At 33.4% G+C, this 26,832-nt stretch overlaps 1 protein-coding gene across 2 annotated transcripts in view; it reads right to left on the bottom strand.

The window, feature by feature from the left end:
• LOC141455996 (inactive dipeptidyl peptidase 10-like) overlaps positions 1-26,832 on the bottom strand; it is a 333,209-nt gene that overhangs the window by 228,404 nt on the left and 77,973 nt on the right. Inside the window, exon 1 of one of the 2 annotated variants that reach the window (XM_074131545.1) lies at positions 23,341-23,562. The exons of the other annotated variant lie outside the window; for it this stretch is intronic. Coding sequence (XP_073987646.1) covers positions 23,341-23,412 — 72 coding nt within the window. The 5' untranslated portion in view covers positions 23,413-23,562. Of the gene's footprint in view, positions 1-23,340; positions 23,563-26,832 lie in introns of those variants that run through there. 2 annotated transcript variants of the gene reach the window in all.

Here is a 26,832-nt window from a genome sequence, read left to right as displayed (position 1 = left end):
CAGTATTTCTCAAGATAGCTGTATAACGTACTCTGTTAGCAAATTTATCCTAAATATACCCAAACCTTCCTCTTTGTCGATTACTTACCCAATTTGATCAATTTGAACAATGACAAAGCCTTGGTGTTACTATCGTAGCCTGGTTTAGATCCCATTGAAATAAGATTTTTAAAGTTGCAGTCTTATCTTGGCAAGCCAACTGTAGTCTTAGCCTTATTATTCAAAGTTCCTTACAGTCCGAACATTTTGTAATAGAAAAAATAATTCTATCACCTTATCTGTTGCACGTATCTATTCACCCAACGAATTGATTTCATTACTCGTGTGCTATCTCTTCGATGTCGCTAACTTGTTGCTACTAAAAATATTAAAAAAAAAAAAAAATGTATTTTTTCTGCAACCATGTAGGAATGTTCTCATTACTCAATTAAAATCAGCTGTGTAATGCCCAACTTCCCTCACTAGTGGGGAAAAATTCCCATTAGTGTCACTTTCCTCACTAGTAAGTGGAAAAACTTTATTGTGCTTCCTTGATATAAGAAGTTTTGTTATTAACCTAAATATTTTCTGTAAAACTTTAATAAGCTTATTTAACGTAACTAAATAATTAAAAAACGAATATTAAAAATTGAAAGGAATATATAAATAAATTAATAAATAATTAGATATTTTTAATTATAACAGTTAAAAAGGTTATAGTGTTACCTTATAGAAATTTAAAATGGATTCTAGTGATTCCAGTTTAGAAAACACTCCTCCATCAATAAAAGAAACAGCAGAAAATGTAATAAGTAATGTAAATACGTAAGTAATGTAAATAATTGTAATATAACAATAAATGTTTATAATAAGTAAATTACTTTTTGTAGACTGTAAAAATGAAATTTTTAATTTTTTTAGTTAATAAATCTAATGGTTGCAGAAAAAATATAATATTTAACTCGAGTGTAAAGTATTTTCCTCACACTCGGCAATTTGCACTTGCACTCGCCTCGCTTCGCTCGCTCGTGCGTGCAAACCCTGCCTCGCGTGAGGAAAAGTACTACTTTCCACACTTGTTAAATAAATAACTATTTGTGGATGGGATTGAAAAATAACTGCCATTTCAGTCTAATAAAAATTTATTTTGCCGAGCTTTCGACCTAGAGACTAGGGTCATCTTCAGGGCTAGTTTAGAAAGTAATACTATTATATTTCAGGGTTGGTGTGTCTTCTGTCTTGTCTGTTCATGGACTGGTATTATTGTGGTTTGAACTAAACACTTAAAGGTAAGATCATGGGTACATCACTACACTCCTGAGACCAAAGAACAATCTTAACAATGGGTTACCAAGGGGGAATCTGCGCCAAAAAAGGCGAAGACCGTTCCTTCGGCCGGAAAGATTATGGCGACTGCCTTTTGGGATTCGCAAGGAATAATCCTCATCGACTATCTGGAAAAGGGTAAAACTATTACAGGTGCATATTATTCATCGTTATTGGACCGTTTGAAAACCGAGCTGCAAGAAAAACGCCCACGATTGGCCCACAAAAAAGTCCTTTTCCATCAAGACAACGCACCAGCTCACACCTCAGCAGTTGTGGTCGCAAAATTAATGGAAATATGGTTCCAACTCGTTTCACATCCCCTCTATTCTCCAGACTTGGCTCCCTCGGACTACTATTTGTTCCCCAATATGAAGAAATGGCTGGCGGGAAAAAGATTTTATTCAAACGAGGAGGTGATTGCAGAAACGAATGGCTATTTTTCAGACTTGCACAAATCCTATTATTCGGAAGGGATCAACAAACTAGAGCAGCGTTGGACGAAGTGTATAAGCCTAAAAGGAGACTATGTTGAAAAATAAAAAAGGTTTACCCCCCAAAATTAAGTAGTTTTTATTTTTGCACGGACTTTTCAAACGACCCTCGTATTATTGGTGAGATTGTTTTATTTTATAATTTTTTGATAAAATTACAATTCAATTGCTTTTAAAATAATAAAATTCTCTCGCTGTTCTCTTCTGTTTTCTTAATGAAATCGAAGGATAAAGAAAACTGGCATTTCATTTTCAGAACAGATATTTTTTTTTATATCTGAAATATGTCAGAAATACAGCTATTATCTGAAATGGGCAATACAAGACAGCAACGTATGTTATTGACTGGTTCGCCAGACGTTACATTTCCTTGTTTTTGACTAGGGCCGGCATTGAAAGCTTCCTTGCCCATGTTCTTGCCATCCTTGGATAGCCTTATATTGAGAAGTCCAAGAAAGAAATAATGGGGCAATCTAAAAACAGGTATTTTAATTGTTTAAATCTATTTTATCGGCGAAGACAGCCTTATACATGGCTGCTTCCAAGGTAAGATTTTTATAAATTGACTCCTCCCCCTTGAAAATACTTCAAAAAACTGAAATTTTTTCAATAATATGCTACAAAAAAAATGTAATTATAAAGTGACGTATATCGTACACTTAATTTATAATAGTTTAGTTATAAGACAAAATTAAGTGGTTTTAAACGTGCCAACAACAGTTAGCATTCTAAGCATAATTATCTATTCCAAAAATTGGACATATTTTAGATTTCTTTAGAGGTTGGCCAGTCAGCTGATTTCACCGCGATCCAGGGATATATTGAGGCACCCTCTAGTAGAGCATCCTTCTAGTTCTGTTTGTTTGGTTAGGCTTAACCACTTAAGCGCATTTGACGTGTATACACGTCAAACCAAATCTCTATTACGGAATTACGGTGCATTCGACGTGTATACTCGTGAAAAATATAAAATTGCCATTAACTATAAAAACTTGAAATTTTAATAAAATGCAGTAAGAATATTATTTGGTGGAATGTTTCCTTTATCTTACCAATAGAAATGCCAAGTATTTTATACGGAGGTGGAAGCCAGCCAAATGATAAGTGGTTGGTACATCTTTAGTCTCCGCATTAGAGATTAGGAATTACGCACACAAATAAAAGCTCTCAACCCTTGTGCAATGCCGTTTTTACCTCAGTTCGAGCATGATTTCATTTTGCACAGAATTCAAAGCTCTTTTCTTCCTTATAAAAGTTCTTGCGTCTCTAGTTAACTAGAGCAATGCATACGTGAAGCGATGCAAGATTTTGAATGAGCACAGAATGCTCCCCTAGAGATTGCAGAAAAAATCGCTTGCAGTGACTATTATGACGTTGTAAACTTTTGGTTGTTTTGCCCTGCGTTCGACGTGTATACACGTCATTGTCGTGATTTTAATTCCGCACACTGTGGGGGGGTTTTTAAAATTAAATTCCGCGCTTAACTGGTTAAACGTCTAGAGAGGTTCCTGTTTGAAGGGCCTATAAAGGTAGATTTACTTCACCTTAATGCCGATCTCAAAGCCATAATACCCCTCTCGCTGAAAGGATGTACTCCATAGTGTAGTGGTGTCCTTTTTTTTTTGTTCTGCCAAACCTTGGCAGGCCTCTGTGTACTCAGTCTACAGAAGTCAAACTAATTACGCTTTTATACAGAACGCCTGGGACACCATAGCAATACTCTTCATAATGTTTATCCAGGCAGTAATCACAATGCCTTGAATTAACTTTATAAGACTTTGTTAGCCATTGAAGCCGCCTAGAGGTTAACGGTGGAGTTGACAGTCCTTCCCTTTTAATCTCAGCTACTAAATGAGAATTAACCAACTGTGGCTGCCATTTTTCTTTTACTTTACTTATCATGCCCATAATAGCCTTCTAAACCACAGTTCAACCCTTCTCCAGTCGTGGAATCCTACAGAGCTATAAGTTAAGAAAAAATACTTATTAATGAACGACAGTAATTAATGTTTATTTTAATTATTTTGTAAATAAAGGCTCAGAAATAATTTCATTAAGAAAGTGATTTTATTGTATCCTAAATAAAAGAATAAAAAAAGAAAAAGGTATTTATTTTTCAAAGCGAAACCTGAAAACAAATTGAATAAAAATTAATACAAAAAAAAATAATTAACCAAATTGGTAAAAGAAGACCACCTTTTGCGCATATCCAAATAAAATAAGTGACAAAAGATAAACAGGATCAAATAACAAAGTAAAAACTGAAGAAATATTGCAGAGAAAGTTTGGGGGTTATCACATCTTTAGGCTAAATGATGTGAAACTTGATCGGAGTTAGTTAGAAAATGGATACCAAGTAGCTAGAGATAAAAGGTAGCCCGCTAGCTAGAGTGTGGGATAGAAGGAGATTATTACGTAGCCTTCTGGAGGGAAGTGGAAGAATACTAATGAAGTACGAGAGACAGGAGCGCACGTTAGAGCCTCTTAGTTCCCAAATATCAGAATTACCTGGTGTAATTGATTCGTTTAAAGCACTGAAGCTGTCAGTGAAAATTACACGTAGTGGTTGCAGAGCTGGCAGTGGCTTATGATGCATTTTGTGACAATTATATGTGCATCCACCTTTTTTCTCAAGGACTCAACTTTAAACACAAATCATAGATTTCCAAAAAATCATTTAATATTTTCTATTAAACAATAAGATGTAACTAATGATTGTTTTTATCTCTAAATGTCAATATAGAAACCTTGGCTAATAAAAAAGAGTATAATATGTTTTTCTCGGTAAATTAAGGTTATAAATGGATGTCAAGTTGTGTTAGACCAAGAAATATGCCTGACAATTGCAAGGATTATACTTAGTGGCTAGCCACGAACACCTGAGCTACATCGAGCCTTAATCAGGTGTTTTTTGGCTACTATAAACGAACAAGAAATGAATCTAACTGATGGCTAGAAATGAAGTTTTGTTTAGATTCTGGGGATTCAATTCTACGCGAACGATTTTGTCGTAATGATGTTATCAATAATTAAAACAGTCAGTTGTTGTATAAGGGTTGATCGTTAAAAACTGCACGAAAAAGCGTAACGTTGAAAAACACCCAAATTAGACAATTTTTTTCTCTTTTTCTATAAAAGATAAAATTCCCAAATTTTCTTTTAAAAAAATAGGAGAAATACTGATTTGTAACTGTATTTTTTTTTTTAGCAACAACCCAGATTTAGTAGATTTCGAGAAAAAAAGTTGCTGAAAATGTTTCATCTACAGAAAATGTTCTTCTTGTTGTTCTTGTTGTTGTTCTTCTTCTTCTTGTTACCTTTTTTGTAAACAACGTATCGCCTAAACGCGTGAACCGATTTTCGTGAATTATGGTTAAAGCACTATTGATTTCATTTGCTTTAATGATACCACGTTTGGGAACTTTTTCGTTAACGACAGGCTACTCGAATATCATAAAAGTTTCTGCTCGTACTTTGTTTAAACATAGTCAAATTGTTACGACAAAAAAATTGTTATAAGAGGAAATATTCCAAGGATAAATTCAAAAACATTTAGTTCTATTCATTTGAATTGATGGTCCATTTCATTGAATCAAAGTGCTTTTTATTTTCTCTTTCAATAATTCATCTACAATTTTTTTGGGGGGTGAGACAGGTCTGTTCCTCACGCTATCCTCAAAATATTGGGAATACGACCTATAGTAACTATGTGGTCGCTTGGGTAGAATATAACGGTATGCCACCAATCGCTTGTTACCCAATGAATCCGTTTCTCTTTTAACGTTTTCTTTAATGTGGTTTGCAATCTTGTTCATTCTCATTGTGAAGTAAAATTCATTGAAGCGATTTGAAGGAAAAAGAATGCTTCTGCATTCCAATCAGCTAAATTCCAATTCCAATCAACCGAGTTTTGTTCCTCTTGGGTTAGGTCAAAGAATCAATTAATAAACTAATAAGTTAAGCAATAAATAAAAGAAATAGATTAAGCAATAATTAAGCCTTTGTTTAAAGATATAAGCAACAATATGTTCATGTAGATGGGATTAGATGGTAGTTATCCTAGTCCAGCGTTTCCCAACCTTTTTTGGCTCGCATACCACATGGTACCACATCATGCTAAATTGTACCACTTCGTAAAAATGATTGTATTTCGTGAAATTTGTTATTCTGAGTGTGTTATTTTATTATTATTATCTTTATTTTGTATAGAGATTCAATGTATCTGTTACAAAGGAGTTTAAGTTCATGTTCACTTTATAAACTTTGTAAAGTGTAAGATCTTAGTTCTAAAACTTTTTTTAAATAATTAAAAATTGCGTACATATTTTTCTCTTCAAGATTATTAATTAATTTACAAAGTTCTTCTTTAGGATTATTATATTTGTGCCCAAATCTTCTAAATTAATTTCTTTTAAGCATTCAACTACCTGTAAGTACCAATTAAATTTAATGTTGCTTGGATAGAGCTTACTCATTACAATCCAGTCTCTTTAAGCAGATTTTTACATAGTTATCATTTAAGTTCTGTCACATGATAATTCTATTAAATTTTCTTTATCTTTTATTGATAATGATGTAGCTTTTCCTAAATTTTCATTATACAAGGTGTTTGATATCCAATTATTATTTGTGTTTTCACAAAGTTAATGTGCTATTATATTTTCTGGTATATCTTGAGACAGACCAACCTTAGTACTGTACTACATATTAACAACTTTACTGTATAATATTATTAATTAAAATAATCTTGATGTATTATAAGAAAAAACGTTTCCATGATATTTTTATGCTTTAATTTTTTTTTTTTTGTATGTCCGCCATTATTGAATATTTTTTGCATACCACCAACCAGCAACTCGCGTACTACAGGTTGGGAAACGCTGTCCTAGTCAGTTACACACGTGACTGAAAAGTTTAGTAAATAATGAGTTGGAAATTTCGCAATTTCTTACATGAGACATACTTTTTAACTATAAATTACGAAATTTCCTAATTGAAATTAATAAAATACCCTCTGTACTCTTGTGTTACGAATATTTCATAAAGAAGTATCTTAATTTTCAGTTCATGAAAATCTGTTTCTCCAAAGCAGACAGTAATTATGTAAAATAAGATGTATATATAAATGAAAGAAATTTATCCATTTTAATTTACATAAGCCGTTTATCTTCAAAAGTTATTAGAGACAGTTGTTGATGACGTGTTTATCTTAGAACTTTTAAAGTAAGCAATCACTTTTTGCCAACCCTAAAAAACAAGTTTCTGTCTTTATTTGCACATTTTGCAACAAGTTTTCAAAACTATTATTTACTCCACTGAGAATAAATGCAAAACTTCGTTTTATCTGATGTAAAAAAAAAAATAACAAATCGTACTTTCTAAAATAAGTTCATCTTTATAATTAATTTTCAACTAATTAGTTTTTGAACTAAATACCAGGAACTTTTTTTATGAAAACAGAAAATTGAATGTTAGATTAAGAGGCAAACTGCTCAGTGTTGCATCAAGTATTTTTGTTATATTTAATTATAGTAAGCGTGATTGGCCACGAGTTGTAAGTGGTAACGCCCCCAAAGTTAAAACTTATTGTTTGATTGGATTTTATTGAATGCTTAATTTGAGAATATTGTTAAAACTGTACAGTAAGGACAGTTGTATAAGAATTGTTCGTCATAAACTGCACGAAAAAGTGTAACGTTGAAAAACACCCAACTTTGACCATTTTTAGTAAACTACGTTTGCTAGTTGCTTCGTATCTAAAATCGCCATCTGCTATCTGGACTTTAAAACTCATCTTACAAAATATGCATTACTTTACTTAATTACTGTATGTATATTCGTATTAAAGTACTTACTAATAAGTAAAGTTAATTAATTGTAAACATTAAACTTTATCTTATTTGCTGTTTTTGTTAAACTCTTTTTACGTTAAATACGTTGAAAAATACTTTAGTAAGGCTCTCTTAAACTCAAAATGTACCCATCGATACAAAGTATCTGTTGTTTTGAAAACCAAATTTTACATTTCAAATTAATACTCAAAAAGGTTCCCAAAACACATTTCTGCCTTGTAGGTAGGTTTTAAAAAAAAGTTTATATCGATTTTTAACACGTTTTTTTTTTAATTTTATTTATTTACATATTTACATTTTGGAATATTTGGAATGATCCTACTAAATAATTAATACATTTTTGTACCATTGCAGTTATGGTGTTAACAATATTCGATCTTAGAAACTTTTTCAGAAAAATTATGAAGGTCTGCTCTATCATAGATGACCTTTTTTTTCTACCGCTCTATTTACCGTTATCTTTCTGTTCTAACCTGTCCAGGTCTTTGGTTATTGTAGTGAAAGATCAAAGGAAGTTATAATAACGGCCAGAAAATCGAAAATTTTGTCTATTTTCGTCTACACAATTATTAGAAATCCTCTTTCTTACATTTCTATCACAATTATTAAGTCAGTCTGTATTTTTTTTGTCATTTATTTATTTTTTCGACAAAAATTAATTTATCTTTTTATTTGGCCAACCTTTGACTGTTTTTTTTAAATAAAATTTACCGTGAGATTAAACAATATGTACTTTCACATCCAGTAGAAGACTAAAATAGACTGTGTTCAGCAAGTTTAGTGGGAATATAGGTGAAGTCTAATTCTCTAGATCAGGGGTGGCCAACTTTTTTGTATATAAGATCTACTTTTTATCTTAAAAGCGTGTCACGATCGACTTGTTATCATAGGCGTAGTCAAAGGGGTGTGAAGTGCGTACTATGATTATACACTGTGTTTCAGTATAAGGTGCATTCCAGCGAGGTGTGGGTAGATAAGTAAAATATATTATTTTTTAAATTACTTATTAAGTTTTCGAGATATAGGCTCATGAAGAAAATAAATTTCCAGACCCAACTTTTGATAGCAGCATTCCGTAAATGCGGTATCTGAAAAATTCTATTTTCCGACACTTTTTCAAGATAGATTTTTACTAACTTAAAATGCAATTTAATTTTTTTATCAACTGCAATGTATAAGTTGTTATACTATTTGTTCGTAAATATGAAAAAGTTGTTATAAAAATGCACAGTATGGCTGATAATTTGATTTCAATATTTCACTTTCGCGTTTTTTTGGGCCAGGAAAATTTATCATGAAAGAATAATATGGCTTACGTTTTGTAATCTATCAATAGCTCGCTGAGTACACCTCGCACTAAAATATAGATATACGGCTTATCTACCTACGTAAAAAACAACAACAATAATCATTTAAAGGGATATTGCGAGCGGTCGACGATCGACCAAACTGCCTCGCGATCGATCGCGATCGACTTGTTAGCCACCCCTGCTCTAGACCATCCTGATCAATCAACCTTTGATGGAACATCTGATCAAGGGTGCTACGAAGAATAAAAAGTAATTATCCAACACTGCGGACCAAACCATTTTCATCATTTTTTAGCATTATAACATATTTTTACAAAGAAATTTAAACCAAACGTGTAGTATAGAAAAAAAAAATGCACAATCTTTGAAAGTCTGAGGCTGTAAAGTTTGCTATAAATAGAGTTATGAGATTGGCTCTTTTTGCCGAAGATAAAGGGGCTACTATAAAACAAAATCAAGAATTTCCTACAAAAAATTTATTTATTGGTGTGGTTATAAACATTTATGATTCCTTGCATATCCTTTATGATTCCTTGTATTGCATGTTCTCATGGGAGCATTATGGTTCCTTTCGAAATGAACAAATCCACAAGAAGTTGGAAGCACCCAAATTCAAGGAGTTCATAGATTGGACATCACACCTAAAGAACTTACGAACTACAGAAGCAGGATAACTCAGTCACAAAAACAATCCGAAGACGACCGAGACCTAAAATGCCACAGAACGCGTTATAAAATCTTGACAGAAAGTCAGTTACTAATTTAAAAAAAATATAGTGGTGAGGTGGGGGCACATTTGAACAGAATTTACATTTTCTGTTACAGAGTGCACAAAATCTTATTATTGAACCTTTTTATTTTGTTTTCTACAACTTTCAAGTCTTCTTAACAGATCTATATCAATAAACAGTTAGTACTTTACGTACATATCTATGTTTTTTTAATCTAAAAATTTTGTGTCAAATGTTAATATCTTCCCCACTGGTGGGACCTTTAAACACAATAGAAAATAGAAAAAAATGATTGATGTTCATTATTTTTGGTGACTGATAGAAATAATACACATATCTAAGACAGAAAACAGTCTAAATTTCAAAACAGACACGAAAAATTTAAACAACATATACGCAAACTTACCACAAAATACTTGACAATTGGCAACACTGACTTCCACACAACCTAACACATTTCACACACAGACCGATCACACAGTTTACTTTGTAAACTAGGTAAAAATAATTTTTGTAAATTTCGTTACACCATACATATTCATTTTGATAGAATTATTGTTAACAATCTGTAAATAAGTTCCACAGCCCTGAAGATGACCTAGTCCCTAGGTCGTAAGGTCGGCAGAATAAATGTATCACGACTGAAATGGCAATTATTTTTTCATCCGAAAGAACTGATATTACTTTACTCTGAATCTACCTTCTATCAGTTATTTCTCTCACTAATACATTACTTTCTCTTTTAAACCACTGAAATCTAGTTCAAAAATCAAGAACGACTCAGTTCGGGATGTTGTACCCGAAGTGGTGATGGGTTTAGAAAGTTTGAACAAAATATTCGGTTTGTTGCGCTTCTTAATGTAGGTTCGAACCACTATCCCCTTCTCTGCGATTAACAAAAAAAAAAGTCACAAACTTGCTGGTCGGTAGAGAGCACATTTTAACTGGGATATTAAAATGCAAGAAAATAGGCTTGTGTAGATACTAGATTTAAAAATACGAATTCCAAATGTTAATATGGACTAACAATACTTACACCTTGTCCCACTACAATCTTTACAATACACTTCCAAAGCTACAACAAAAATATAACATTCGTCAATTCTGACTTTACAAACAATGAAAACGAAGGGAAACTCTGTCAATTATACAACAGGTCTACCACAACATATGGAGGAAATTGCCAATCATAAATGTTTTAAATATTTAACGAAAGATTAAAACTGTTCAAAGGTGCCCCCTCCCCGCTACAGTTTGTGATATTATTTTCTTTTAACTTTATTTTGTGGAGCCGGAAAAAGAGAAATTGTTTTTCCATTTCTTCAAATGTGCGTTGAGTACACTCATTGCAAGTGATCAAATAAAATTGGAAGCCGACTGGGTTTAATTTTTGCCTTTTATCCTTCAGTAAATATATTTGCTATTTAATTTAAGATGGGATCGGACGTTGTTGTGACATTATTAACAGTTTTCTGAATAAGAGTTCTAATAAATTTGGCATTTTAATTCTTATTTTGTAGTTTTATGCGTCCAAGAATGAATCAATAGTTCATAATCAAATAAGACACCAACTTTATTTGCGAGAAGAAGGAGCATCTAAACTCCAAATCATGCCTTGGTACGTTGAAGAATTCGTCTTCTCCCAGGCATCTCCTACTGCCCATCTTCTTTAATTATGCACTTTTTTCCTTTCATAGTGTATAAAAACTCTCTTAACCAGTTAAGCGTGTTTGACGTATACACACGTCAAACCAAATCTCTATTACGGTGCGTTCGACGTGTACGTATACTCGTTTGAAAAATATAAAATTGCCATTACTGTTAAAACTCGAAATTTTAATAAAATACAATAAGGATATTATTTGGTGGGATGTTTCCTTTATCTTACCAATAGAACTGCGAAGTATTTTGTACGGAGGAAATGGTGAGAGTCAGCCAAATGATAAGTGGTTGGTACATGTTTGGTCTCCGCATTAGAGATTGGGAATTACGCACACAATTAGAAGCTCTCAAACCTTGTGCAATGCAGCTTTTACCTTAGACAGAGATCAAGGACCTCTCAGTACGAGCATGATTTCATTTTGCACAGAATTCAAAACTCTTTTCTTCCTTGTAAAAGCTCTTGCGTTCCTAGTTATCTAGAGCAATGCATACGTGAAGCAGTGCAAGATTTTGAATGAGCACAGAATTCTCTGTAATTTCAAGCCCCCAGAGATTGCAGAAAAAGTGCTTGCAGCGACTATTACGACTATTGTAAACTTTTGGTTGTTTTGCCCTGCTGCGTTCGACGTGTATACACGTCATTGTCTGATTTTAATTCAGCTCACTGTGGGTGGTTTTTAAAACTAATAGATTCCTCGCTTAACTGGTTAAAATACGTTCGTTGAAATTATTTTCCTTGGCAAGAATTAATCTACCTCAAAATTTATCGATACACAATTATTGCTAAATTTACTAACTGAAATACTTTTTCTATTAAATTCGGCATTTTTTAATGTGAGCAAAATAAGAAGGGCTTAAAAATATATATATTACAAACTCGTACAATAGGATAGAATCTCCTTATATGGTAAAAACCTATCTATCCTTTTACAAGCTCCTTAGTTACCTAGAAACCAAATAATCAGTGTGTCCTTGGTTAAAGATAGGTCTTTCAGTCTTCTAATAGAATAGAGCTACCTCTATTTGGTGATTTAAAGCAAAAATATCTAATTTTTTCTGCCTACCTTATTTATTCCATGCCGTGATTTGGATTCGTATTGTGTGGGTGTGAGTGTGTAATTTATTATTAATATTTTCTGAGTGGACATTATCAAAGAAATGGCCAAATGATTGGATGTCATGTATCTTGTCAAGCTGCCGTTGACAGTTGTACTGTCCTCATTTTTCGGTGATTCTTTTTCACTTATTCCAACATTTATTTTGTACCGCCATTTTCTGTCACTGACATTAAACCTCCATGGGCGCAATAGGTTTGTAACACCTTAGGGCGCAATTTCATCAAAAATGTTTTCGAAACGTATGGAAAATGTCAGTTTAAGTTTTTCTTTAAAAAAAAAAAAAAAAAAAACTCGTGGAACAGAACATTAATGTGAATAGAAAAATTAGCCATCCCTAATTTTGAGGTGCACATTTATGAATGAATGTGTGAGATGGTTTATTAGCATTATCCAAGAAATTGTTTACGCATTGATGCCCGCTATGTTCAGAAGAGCAAAAGAATGACCATGAACCATCTCCGAACGTTTCTGTCGACGTTGTCACCAACTATACTAGTCAAACGCCATAAAATATTGTGGCTCCCTCGTCTAACACTAGAAGTAGTTTTTTTTATCCGACAATTTGGTTACTTTATCTGTACATACGCACTCAAAATCATCCGCATCTTGATCTTCTAAAAATAAAAAAAAAGGCTTGTTTAGTGTCCGAATCCCCTTCTCTTTCTTCTATTCAATATTATTAAACAAAAGACACTCGTTGCAAAAATAGTCAATAAGTAGAAAACTGTCTTTTAAATGATAATGTGTTCTTTGTAACAGTTTTTGATAAGAAAACTTGAAAAATTTCAATACCGAAAGAATAAGACCATCGGGTGCAACTAATCTGACAGATTACGCGGACGCTAAGTAACACCTAACTCAGAGTAAAACACCGACAGGCCGTTTGGTTAGAAGAAGGTAAAAGAGGAAGCTACTGAGGGCCATGGCTCATTCTAAGAAATACCTGAGTTGCTATCAACAAGAAAATGTCCTCTTCATCTCACAGATTATATACCCCCAATGGAGGGTTAAACCTAATACCCTGAATTATGAATAAAACCACAGAATCTACCAACAGAGACTGAATAAAGAAATGGCATTCCTGGTGCTGACGCGTTCCGCATAAGGAAAAACTTTAGAGTAGTCATATTAGTTGAAGGAGATAATATAGAAGTAGTGCAGGTTGAAGAACTAGTTAAACTGTTCACATTGAGATTCAAGAACAGAGATAATTTTTTTTAGAACTGGGATAAAAATCCAGTTCAAGGCCTGAATCATATGCGAATCTTAGCTGCGTGAATAATTCGAGTAATCATTTCAAGGAGAAACCCTAATTTCCTCCGTCACTAATCTATCCGACCAAATACGCTATACTTAGTCTCCTCTCTCCCTAAACCAGGGGTCGGCAACCCGCAGTTCGCGAGCCGCATGCGGCTCTTTTATCCAAATTTTGTGGCTCTTCAGCCTGCCCAAAATATCATATATTGTATATTTCAATTTTATTGAAACGAATGAAAATTCCATTTATTAAAGGTATTTTTTCAAAAATAATTTTAAATGTGATAGATTCGAAATTGAATGGAATTATACAATATCAAAATAAAGTACTTGATTTATATTGTAAGACTGCCGCCTTTTCATTCGTTAAGTTATTATTTATTTGTTTATTTACTTTGCAATATGTGAAAATAAATATATAAAACATTTAAATGTTATTGAATACCATAAAACAATAATTTGCGAATACAAATGATCTTCAGAGGTTTTTACACTATCATCCTTGCGGCTCTTGGTAAGATTTATTAAAATTATCTAAGGAAAAATGGCTCTCTACTTGAAATTGGTTGCCGATTCCTGCCCTAAACAATCCGCCATAAGATAGATACGTGTTTCCTCTTCTACAAATAGGATCAAGCATGAGCCTTGCGTAGAGTTGTCTTCTTAAAACCATCATCTCCAGTGAGAGAGGCACTGAAAGACAAAAAATGCCCGGAAACCCGGCGTAGATTAGTTGAACGACAGAGTTTGTTCAGGACTGATTTGGTTTAAGTAAAACTTTCACATTGGGCCAACCAGTCCTCCTCCTCAACCTTCTATCACAGTCTGGAAGAGACTGGAACGGAAAGAAATATACGGCTGTAATTTACTTCAAAACATCTCTAATATTGAACGGTTCTTCAGGTCAGCGTGATATTACTCAATGATTATAACAATGTGAGGAGGTTTACAAAGATTTAATAATGATAGGAAAAAAGGCAAATGTTAATTATGGATTTTATCAGCCTGAAATAGTCACTAACCCGTCAATCATCTGAGTAGATTGCCTCAAATGTTGTCGAGTGATGAAAGTCAATCCTAATCCAGCAAATAAAAAAAGTTGACAACCGTAGAGATTGAAATGAAACCTTTGAAATGTTCATTTTCACGCATTTAAATAAAAAGAAAGACATTATTTTTAAACATAACCCGGCTGGACGTACGGTATTGAACTGAGGGGTTCAACGAAACGCTCAAATCTTCAACGAATTCAATCTCTTGAATCAAATATTCTCCGCACTATCGTTAACGGCTCCATTTTACGTTTCAAATCTAACCATCTACACAGACCTGGAAATTACGTTTGTAGGTCCAGGTTGCACGAACTCGCTATAAAAGTTTTCATCAGAACTTACACTCTCATTCCAATCCTCTCTTGTCCGCCATTTATCATTTCATCACCATCTAGATCATCCTCCCAGACGACTAAAACGCCAGTAGCCTCGCGATTTTCTCTCTTCTGAAGAGAGTAGCTAATCCTGGAGACGACTTAGGCTGGAAACATAGTGGAGCGGCGAGCAAAGCGGCGATGATAGCGAAGAGCAAAGCGGCGAAATCAAACACAAGTAAACATATGGGACCGCGCATAGTGGCGAGCAAAGCGAAGATAGAGCAACGCTATCTATAGAGAGTAGAGCGAAGCGTTATGACATGTTTGATTTCTTCGCTCTCATCGCGCTCAATTTGTAAAGGTTATTTTTCAAAGGTTATGGATATTGATACATTTATTGGTTTAGTTTGTTTAAAGAAACCTCTGTGGGACCATAGTATTTGTGAAGCTACAATAGTTTTTAATAATTAATAGTTTAAATTAATTAACAATTAGTAGTTAATGGAGAATTCAGGTAATTTTTGCTACATTTAATTTGGTTCTCAATCCCTAATGCTAACTTTCATCTAAATACTAGGCAAAATTAAATTACATTTTCACGTCCTACTACTTCTGATCAGGACGAATTCTCCAATCCTTCTTCTGTAGCGTCGTACTACTCCAGTTTTTCAGATGAACAACCTTAATTTACGACAAATCATGGTGTAGTGATTTAATAAAATTATTGTGTTTTTTTAATTGACTAATTTCTTTTTATCTGCATATATTTCTATTTTATTTTTATTTATTTTGATTTTCTTATCTTAAAGTAACTGCTAGGATTAATGGGGTTACACAGATTTGTATTTAGTAAATAACCTACATAGTTAATTTTTCTATATTGTGCCTAACTCATGTTATGAGCTGTATTACTCAAAAACAATAAAATTTGATTTTGATTAATGGGGTTACACTGGGCTAGTATGTAATCAAATGTTGATATAGACATTCGAAAATACGCATGAAACTTGCCAGGATGCTCCCGAAGTTGTTGGTACAAGTGATGAAATTCACCAAGTTCATTTCTAGACTTATTTATGTCATGTACACTGCAGCTCCTACTACTAAGCTGCTGCAAATACCAAAGTTTCAACGAAGAATTTTCATATAAATATAGTTCCTCCATCTTGTTTCGTCGAAAGGAGAAACGCGTCTAAACTCTTCACTATGTGCAGGCGAATCTTTGCTCGCTGCTCGTCGCTCTCTTTGATTTGAAGCAGCTATCATCGCCGCTTTGCTCGCCGCGCCACTATGTTTCCAGCCTTAGGGAGTGTTAACGCTGGGTAACTTCTCCCCTCAATTAGTGGACTTTGTAGTGGTTTCTGTTATTGTCATTGTTACTAATAGTAGCATCTAGCGCCGGTGTAACTTAACAAATAAATTAAAAAAAAAAAAAAAAACAAAAAAAATGATATTCTGAGGGTAACAGCCGAATTTATTTTTGTTCTTTTAATTTAAGGCGCGTCAACATCTAAGGTTATCAGAGCCCGGACTTTTTACCAAGCTTTCTGCTGGTTTCCGGACAGTGTTCTCTAATTACAAACAACATCACTGAACAATGAGCTGTAAGAAACTGCTAGAAAGTGAAAATCTAAGGACCAGCAGCTGAATTCGAACCTATCCGCTTCAAATCTGCTTGGCAATCCAATAAACTTTACCGATTAGCAAATCCAATCCTTAGAAAAATTGTTTGTTTTTCATTTTCAATTTGTTTAATACGAAACTTCAGAACCTAACATGATTTCACAAAGTATTATAAAAGATAAAATAATATTTTCTTTGAAAGAAATAAAATAAAATGCCAGCTTCTAACCAACAAATATTAATAAGGCAAAGAAAGTTCGGAGCACAAAGACTTTTGGTCCCTTTCAGGTGACCTCAATTGAAATTCTCCATCTTTTATTCATATAATAAAAAATATATTTACCGACAAATTGCCTTAATCCTTTTTACCTCTAAAAGTAGAAAAAGGAAATATCAAAAAAATATTCTGATTCCTAAATTCTGGGGTCTCAATTTCCTTAATTACAATTTATCTCATTTTCATTTAATTAAAGAGAGAAGTTTGATTATTCATTAAACTGATAACATAAATTGCAGGTAGTTTAGTTTTTAACTTCTCTAGTTAATTAGATTTGTATTTATAAAATTCATTGAAATTGGAACCTGTTCAATATTCTTGGCCTCGTAAATTCAGTTGGTATAAATATTCTATTGGTAATATTTAGAAAAATGTGAAATTTTAATGTGCAAAATAAAGGCAATAGGAGCGCAAGCTTTAAATGTAAGAAAATATGAGTTTTATGTTGTTTTTTTTAGGTATTTTTAAAGAATATTTAAACGTGGTTTTTATAAACAAATTATTTTATACAACCTAGTCGAAAGATTTGTATTTACAAAGTCGATCTAAGCTACAGAATAAAACTTTAAATAAAACAAATAGATATTGAACATTCTGCTATTTTCGTAATGATCACACACTATTAGATCGAAAAGTAGTTTCAGTTAAAGCAAAACTTTTTTCACTTTGTTTACGTTAGAGAAAATTTAGTAACGTTAGATCTATTGTGCACTATTCCGTGTTATCTTCGCAAAATTCATTAAATATGGACAATAAATAATGTTAAAAACAGAAAAACAGATTTCAACAACTGAGCAAGTTAGGTTATTAGGTTAATGAAAGCAAGTCTCCGGTATGTCGAAGTAATCATTTCACCTGCCTTCTACTTTCAATTTGTTGAAAGTTTGGGCGAGAAGTAGTTGCTCTGTCCAAGCGCAAGTTTCTCCCCTCATTTCCCTGGCTATACTAATTACTCTTAGAGGTAGGAAGAACTATCATTTAGAATAGGTTTCATTCTAGGATACTTGCTACCTGAATTCAGGCTGTTGTGGAGGCCATTCACTTGGGAGTTCTTCGGCAAATTGCAATTGGCGAGTAAAAAGTCTTAGTGATGAAGACTTTGTCATCATTCATGAGTGAAGTCATTCCATCTGTGGCCCTTGGAAATTTGGTGCAGGAGAGCTAGCATACGTAAGTTTATTCTGTGGATTACTGCCTTGCCATTCGTCGCGAGCATTACACCGAACTAGAAAAAAACCACACCACAAGGTGTTCTGTCGCCACCGTAGCCGAGCGGTTAGAGGCAAGACAATACGTATTGTGCTACTGGGTTCGATTCCCCGGTCTTAGTCCTTGGATTTTATTTAATGGTTAATATAAGAAATTTACAGTAAAGTATGTTTGCTAGTCGCCTCCGTCCACGAAACCTAATTGGTAGTTGGACGTTAAGCCCCGCCTGAAAAAAAAAAGCAGGCAAATAGGTGTTCTGCGGCAGACTCTCCAATGGGAAGACTACGACAAGAGTAAAGGAAACGACTTCTTTTATATCCAGTAAAATTGCTCTGTAAACGCTGGTTTGTGTTAAGAGGCCAATGGCTCTTATAAAGACCAATACACAAAAGAGACTGATAACAACCCTATACCTAGTAATAGGTCGAGGTTTACCCTACTAGAACTTCATAATAAAAATCCTGAACCTCGTAAAGAGAGGAGGTCTGACTTACTATACCCAACAAAGAAATGGTTTAATTAAACCTCTTTGGTTACAGTGCCTTAGGAAACAGGACCCACCTCCTGTTTCAATAATAATAATTATTATTATCATTTAAAGGGCAGGTGTTGGTCTAGTGGTCAAGAGCGTGGCTTTGTAACAGGGAGACCCCAGTTCGAATCCCGCGTATGACTACATTTTATTTATTAGAAAAAATGGATTATAGCAAAGTATGTGCTTCTGCCCACGTCAACGACACCTAATTTGGTAGTTCGACGTTAAGCCTAGCCTGAAAAAAAATAGGCGATTTCTTTACTTTATTATTATTATTTTTTTTTTTTATGATTTAAGGCGCGTCAACATCTAAGGTTATTGGCGCCCGGAGCTTTTTTCAGTGCACTGCCGGCCTCCGGACAATGTTCTCTCGTTACAGACAACACTGTCCATCACCGGACAGTGAACTGTAAGAAGCTCCTAACAAGAGAAAATCTAAGGGTCAGCAGCTGGATTCGAACCCGGGACCTCCGCGTGGGAGTCCAGTATGCTAACCACATAGCTAATCCCTTCCCTTTTACTTTATTTTTATTATTATTATTATTATTATTATTTAAAAATCCGCCCGATATCTTGGACTAAGCACAGACTTGTTTGAAATCTCCGAATAACACTTTATAATATTTAACTAAATTCTTTAAAGGAACGCTTTATTCATGAAATAAACGCTTTCGTTTCAATAAATGACAGATCTAACTAACCTCTCTCTTGATCAAAAGACTAATTTACACATTCAGATTAAAACCTATGTGGGCGTACGGGATTGAACTGTGGATTCAACCGAGCGAAACTAATTTCAAAAGATTCAAACTTTACAATCCTAAATAATTCGCTAAAACTGAACACTTCTATTCATTCTTCTAACGTACAACAAATATATAACTTAATATTATTTTTTTTTTATATAATACATTTATATTTTTGTAACATTCCTTTTATTACTGAAGTCGCTAAAACCTGTTTTAGGAAATTCGATCTTCAGTTATATGTAATTTATCTGGCTGAACTATTCCAGGCCATCTTAATCAACATTTGAAAGCCAGTGACTATTGGTCTCCTCATTTGTGAAGAGAATGGACTGTTGGTATGCCTGTAAGTTTTCGAGTTATAACTACTTATTCATTGTGAACGTTGTCTCCTTAGAGGAGACATTGATTAGATTAGATTGTATTAGAAGGGCGGTTCCAGCAAAAAGGGGAAGGAACGCAGGCAATCCAAAATGCCCATTGTTCCCCGCCCAGCCCTCATCTCATAAGAGATACCGGGGCTTAGTACAACAAATCCTGTTAAAAGTTGCCAGATGACAATACAATAAACTAATATAGTAGCAACGAGACTGTTGGAGCATGGCGACTCAATCGTCCAGTGCATTGAATAAACCTAGAAAGTTCTGGTAAAGATTACCAGATGCCACAATCTCCGGTAGGGAAACATTTGACCTCCCGAAGACGAGGGATTTTATTCTAATTTTAGAATAAACGGGGCACACCTCTACAAAGTGCCGCACAGTCTCATTGGACTCACCACAGCCAGCGCAAATTGGCGACTGGATAAGGCCGCATTTGAAAAAATGTTACGCTAAATTCACATGTCCACTCAACACCTGAACCAACTGGCGGATCCAAGGACCTGCTAAAACCAACTATAGCCGTTTTTAACAGGCCAAGAATTTCCTTAGCCTTACGGCAGTCAGCTCGGGATCTCCACCGTTTCCGATGTTCCTTCAAAATCCACTGCTCCACCTCTGTTCTAGTGGACTGAGGAGTCATTGTTATCATCGCAGTTCCTTCCTTTGCTGTTTCATCAGCAAGTTCGTTACTGGGAATCCCAGAGTGACCAAGGGACCAAGCAACTGAAACAGTATTCAAAGCTCCCAACAAATTGAGAGCAACATGACAAGAATTGACCGAGATTTGGTTCTTACTAGGAGAGGTCCAGAGCTTTAATTGCAGTCTGGCTATCCGTGAAGAACCTAATATCAGCATCGGCAAATCCCTTCCATAGAGAAGGCATACCCGCGCTGATTAAAGCACAAATAACTTAATAGAGTTTTTTTCTCTATATTTCTGTATCTACGAAATGGTAGACAAAAATAAAATTTGTAAAACTGCAATTAGAGCAATAGATCTAAAATTCACTTAAATTTATGTGGATTTTGTAGCAAGACCATTCATTACTCTACACGTTGCATTACTAGCTTTGGATCTCAGGGTTTCCTTAGATTTTATGATAATTAAAAGTTGAGGAAAACTCGTCTAATATCAGTTTTAACAAGTTTCAAGTCCGAACAGGAAGGAATTGAAGACTCCTTTAAATTTATCAAAAATCGAGTATTAATGATTGTTAATACTTAAAAAAATCATACATATAATATTCATATTTTTGTTAGCATAATGTAATCTGATTATTAACTTTAGAAATTTATTTTAAACTCCTTAGGTAGGACAGTCATTACGCAACCTAATTTGGGCAAGTATTGTGTAGAAAATTAAATATCTGCGCCTCTTTTGGGGAAAAATTAACTTTTTATAAAATATTATTTATCAATTCTTTCATTCAAAAATTGATAGCATTATTTTTAAAACAAAGCATGAAAATTTTGTTAAATAAATTCAATACCTTAAGTTTTATTACCATAATTGCATTGTAGAAAGTATGAAGCATTCAATGCCAAGTAATGCAAGAGAAGTATCGATATGATACAGAGTCGAGAGTATTGCAATAATATAGGCTTCACCAAATATATCTTTTGAACGACCATATTTAGAAAACCTAAGAGTTCTATTTCTTATAATCCATAGAAAATAAAGTGGCAAATCTATTTGACTGTTGCCAAATATTTCTCTCCAGAACCAAGCGTCAAGTAAGAGGTAGAAATAAATGTGGAAAATAACTTCTATTCACTCTGAAAATATCTTTTCTAAGATTGTAAAGTTTTTTCTCTTGAAGGTGAGAATTTTCTCTTTAAGATGAGAGTATTGGTACAGCCAGCTAACATTTCTAAAAATGTGTAAGCATCCTTTGGATTGAAAAAGTTTGCAATTTAACCTATAGCAGTCGAGTCAACAAGAGCTGAGGAAAAGCCTTGTGTTGGTACCCGCAAGCATTTTGGCAGTGGTGTTACAATTATATTTTTTGTAGAAGAAGTCGTGATAGTAGTAGAAGTGCGAGAAGACTCGATACACTAGAGCGATGTAAACGATATTCAAATTTACATTTAAAGCATACATTACAAACTTATTAAAAGAAAAACAATTATAATATTTAATAAAGAGGGAATATGATTAATGGAAAATATTCATTTCAAATTTTCTTAAAATGAAATGTATTTTTCTCGCTTTTAATTTAAAAAAAATGAAGAACTTTATCCAATAGTAATAATCTATAATACGCCATTAAAAATGCTTGCATAAATAGATTTCTATCGATAATTTTTCAAAATTGCCTAGAAACATCAAATAATTTATTTGTATTAGGCGCCACGGTAGCCGAGCGGGTTAAGAGGCGAGACCTGCAAAGCTAATATGCATTGTGGTACTGGGTTCGATTCCCGGACTTTAGGCCTTGGATTTTATTTAATGGTTAAATGAGAAATAGTAAAGTACGTTTGCAACTCCGTCCACGACACCTAGTAAATGGTAGTTGGACGTTAAGCCCCGCCTGAAAAAATAGGCGATTACTTTACTTTACTTTTTTAATTTATTTGTATTTAATCCAAAATGCAAGGCATTGCCTATGCAAGTGATCTAACACTGTTTATTAACTTAAAAAAGAAATATATAAATAAAACATGAGCTAACGAAACTTTTCGGTCAACACAAAAATGCAAAGAAACGGCAAGAAAAGATTTCTGACAATTTTAGTAAAATTGATTTTTTAAGTTTAATTTAAGAAACAAGTTTTCAATTTTTTTGTGATTCAAGCTTCATTCAAGCTTGTCAATTTCTTACGAGATTAGACAAGTACGGAGCTTATAGATATACAGGTAAAGATGCTCGGAATAGCAGTGAAATGGAGAACCCAATTTCAATTCTTCATTATCCCCAAATTGCTCATTACATAACTTTATTCTTTTAAAATAAAATAAAAAAATTGTACATGGTTTGGAAAGACTCTTTTAAATTAATCAAGAATCGAGCATTAATGATTGTTAATATTTAAAAAATTAATACATATAATATTCATATTTTTGTTAGCATAATGTTACCTGATTATTAACTATTGAAATTTATTTTAAACTAAAATTCTTGGTCAATTTATAAAATTAATGAGAAATATTAGCAAAATAATAAAATTAGAAACAGAATGGAAGTTGACCATGTGGACAAACGTTTGTTTATGGCCGGGCATTGGAGATGGTTAGTTACCCAACAGGAGAGTTGGTAAAGTTAAACAGAGTACTAATTGAAGGTAGTACAGGTGTGTTTATTGAGTTTGGACCACAAATACTATTATCATCACAGCATCAATATTTTGTTTTTGATTGTTTAATAACATAAAAGACAATAAGTCTACCAATAATTTAGTAATTAAAATTTTAAAAATTAATACAATAATTGGTTATAAAACAAACAGAAAAATAACATAATTCATCTTACCTTTGTCCTTCCCAATAACAGATCATCCATTGCAGTTTCTGGTGCAGATTTAATTGCTTTCTGTTTGTCCATGGTTTATTAAATAATTTTACTATATATACTCGTATTTTTTTTTTTTGTAAATAATATTTATTTCTATAAAATTATTTCTAAATTTAATAAATAACGTATTTTTATCACAAATAAGATCACAAATAGTTTTTTAGTTATTCTTATTATTAAAATTTAAAAATTTCTAAGGGTCCCGTAATTAATTTAATAATCTATTATAAATTTTAATAAATAAAATAAAATAAAAGGAAAAAAAGTTTTAAAGATATGTGTTTACAGAGAGCAGGTTAATGTTAGACTGGATGGGCGGCTATTCTACAGAATTGCCAATGTAACCAACATAGAGGGAAATTTCCCTGATTTTCCCTGACTCTTGTGAAATAATGTTTAAATGGTATTTTAGGGTTGGAGTATAGGTTATTATTATTATATTTTTTTTTTTTTTTGGTGTGGCGTGTGAAGAGATGATGAAATACACGACTCTAGAGGATAGAAAATAGAAATACGAACCTGATATAATTTAAAGTAACATCATGTCGTTCCACATTGTAGCGGAGTGTATTAGGGTTGATATAGAGAGCAAGGTATGCTAGGCGTGGCGTTACATATTTGTTAAGAGGGTTTTACATAACTAGGGTTATGAACAGGGGCAAGCTTAATATTTTGCAGACATGTCATTATCAGCTTTTCCTTCATTTTTAAAATGAGTAGGATACTAAAAATAAATTTATACCATTTTATGTTCAGGTGAGGAAAATAAGATGTTTAATGATTAAATTTTATAAATAATAAATATATTTAAATTTATATTTAGTTAATTATTTTACGATTCTTTTTTTAAAATAGAAAACCTTTTTTTCACTTACGTGAGGAAGTTTTCAAGATAAAGATCCAGATTTTCGAACAATAATTGTGGACTGATAATTATAACAGTGGTGGAATGTTATCACAAAAACATAAAATGAAAAATGTAAAAAGATTTCATCTCACGAATGCGTTTGTAAGATTCTTCTGGACATTACCCTTGTCCAAAAACATCTTCATTATTTAACACATAGTCAAATGCCCTTCTATCGTCGAGTGAAGGACGGCTCTCCACCTAGACCGATTTGTGGTTTCAAAAGCAAGGTTAGTCCACATTTCTCTAATGTCCCTTTAATGTTCTTCAGCCACGCTGTTCTACCTCTTTGGGTACAGTTTGTTTTTCCTGTTCTAACTATATTACTATTCGGAAATATTTTCTGAGCTTGATGCTCAGAGTGAGTGCCCATGACTCACAATCATAACTAATGATGGTTACGTGTTTGAACTACTACATAGTCAACTTTTTCTTCTCAGGCGGTTTTCTTTTTTTCTTTTAGAAGCTTAACTTTGACATACCGAGTGATTTCTTCCATTGCTACAAATATTCTCGCAAAAAAAAGGAATAATTTTCCTATCTATGGCTATATTAATTCCCAAATATTATAACGTTTCCACTTGTTCCATAGTTCATCATAGTAAAGTAAAAAGTAAAGTAATCGCCTATTTTTTCAGGTTGGGCTTAACGTCCAACTACCAGTTAGGTGTCGTGGACGGAGGCGACTAGCAAACATACTTTACTGTAAACTTCTTTTATTAACCATTAAATAAAATCCAAGGCCTAAGACCGGGAATCGAACCCAGAACCACAATACATATTAGCTTCGCAGGTCTCGCCTGTAACCGCTCGGCTATCATTTAACAATATATTAACTTACCTTAGCAATGTATTATGCCAGGTTATAACTATTTTCATGGTCTCAATATTATTGATTTTTATTATGCTTATTCCAAGAGACTATTAACAAAAATTTAAGGTTAAATTGATTTTTCTCATTTTTTTTTTTTTTTTAACTCTAATTTTACAACTGCCTATTGGCAACAAGTAAATCAGATTGCTTACAGTACTGAAATAAAAATGGTTGGAAAGATTTGAATGTGTGCCATCCAACGATAAACATCGTGAATAGAGTAACACAAGATGCCGTTGAAGGATGCCCTTTTCTATCATGCGATTAGGTGATCGTGAGGCCAATCGACGCTTCAGTCATCGGCGAGGATTCGAGGGAAGAGTAGAATGGGACAGGTTGTATATGAGCGGATTGAAGTGTTGTGAAAGTTTGGAATGAAATTTGGTGTAACGGGATTTGGCTAGATCAAGGATAAAAGGGATTTTTAGGTCAGTGTGGATGGTGTGATTGCTTACGTAGAAAGGAGCGTTAGTGATGGTGCGTAGGATTTTTCGTCTTGAAGTCTTAATGGCGGTGCTTAGAAGTGGTATGTGGGCATGTAATTGAGCGTGGTCTACCCCTACCTCCCTACGGTTCTATTGGCCAGTATAAACGGCCACTAAACCCTTATTCGATCCGCCATTAAGATTTTTAATGCTAATTATTTCTAATAATACAACAGATTTTTTGTACTATTTTTTCCTCCGTAGGTATTTCTTACAGAATCAACTATGCAATAAAAATTTTTACTACAAAAATTAATGTAATTTTTAACTTTAATGTTTTATTCTGACAAAATTCTTTAATCAAATCTAAATTCAGCACATTATAATTGAAATAAAACATATACCTACTACAATCATTCATAAACCGTAGTTGTGTGTGAAACGTAAAATAAATCTTTAAAATAATTTATTTTTGTTTTTGCATAATTTCATTCTTTATTAAATACCTATGGAGGAAAAAATAGTGAAAAAATTCTAGAGTACATTTTTGATATAAATACTTACCCAAAAAAGTCTTAATGGCGGAACGTAGAAGTGGTATGTGGGCGTGGCCTACCCCTACCTCCCTACGGTTCTATTGGCCTACATACACGCCCACTGTACACTTGTTCGATCCGCCATTAGGATTTTTAATGTTAATTATTTCTATTAAAACAATAGTTTAGATTTTTTTTTACTATTTTTTCCTCCGTAGGTATTTCATAAAGAATCAACATAGGCAATAAAAATTTTTACTACAAAAATTAATGCAATTTCTAACTTAACTTCCGACAAAATTCTTCAATCAAATCTAAATTAAGCATAAAAAGTCTTAATGGCGGAACGTAGAAGTGGTATGTGGACTTGTAATTGAGAGTGGTCTACCCCTACCTCCCTACTGTTCTATTGGGTTCCCCATCACTAAGAGCCAACTGCTGATGAGTATGCGGCAACTTATTGTAAAACTTGATAGACTGAATCCTTTCAATAATAACCTACCAGAGTTAAACCTTGATACAAAGGTTTCCGAAACCGTCATCCTATCATTTCGACAAGGATAAGCGAAAACCTCTCTGTTTCTCGAGACAAAGTAACCAATACTAGGTTTGAATGCTTGGTTTAATGTAGTCTATAGATACTTGAATGAACAAGGTATTGTAGATGTCCTTGATGGTTTGGACGTAATTATAACTCTCCACAGTTCT

This window comes from Rhodnius prolixus, unplaced genomic scaffold (assembly GCF_049639745.1).
Source record: "Rhodnius prolixus isolate KJV_2025 unplaced genomic scaffold, Rpr scaffold_4, whole genome shotgun sequence".
Taxonomy (NCBI): Eukaryota; Metazoa; Arthropoda; class Insecta; order Hemiptera; family Reduviidae; genus Rhodnius; species Rhodnius prolixus.
The sequence above is the reverse complement of the archived record's forward strand: the minus strand, read 5'-3'. Positions and strand labels throughout refer to the sequence as shown.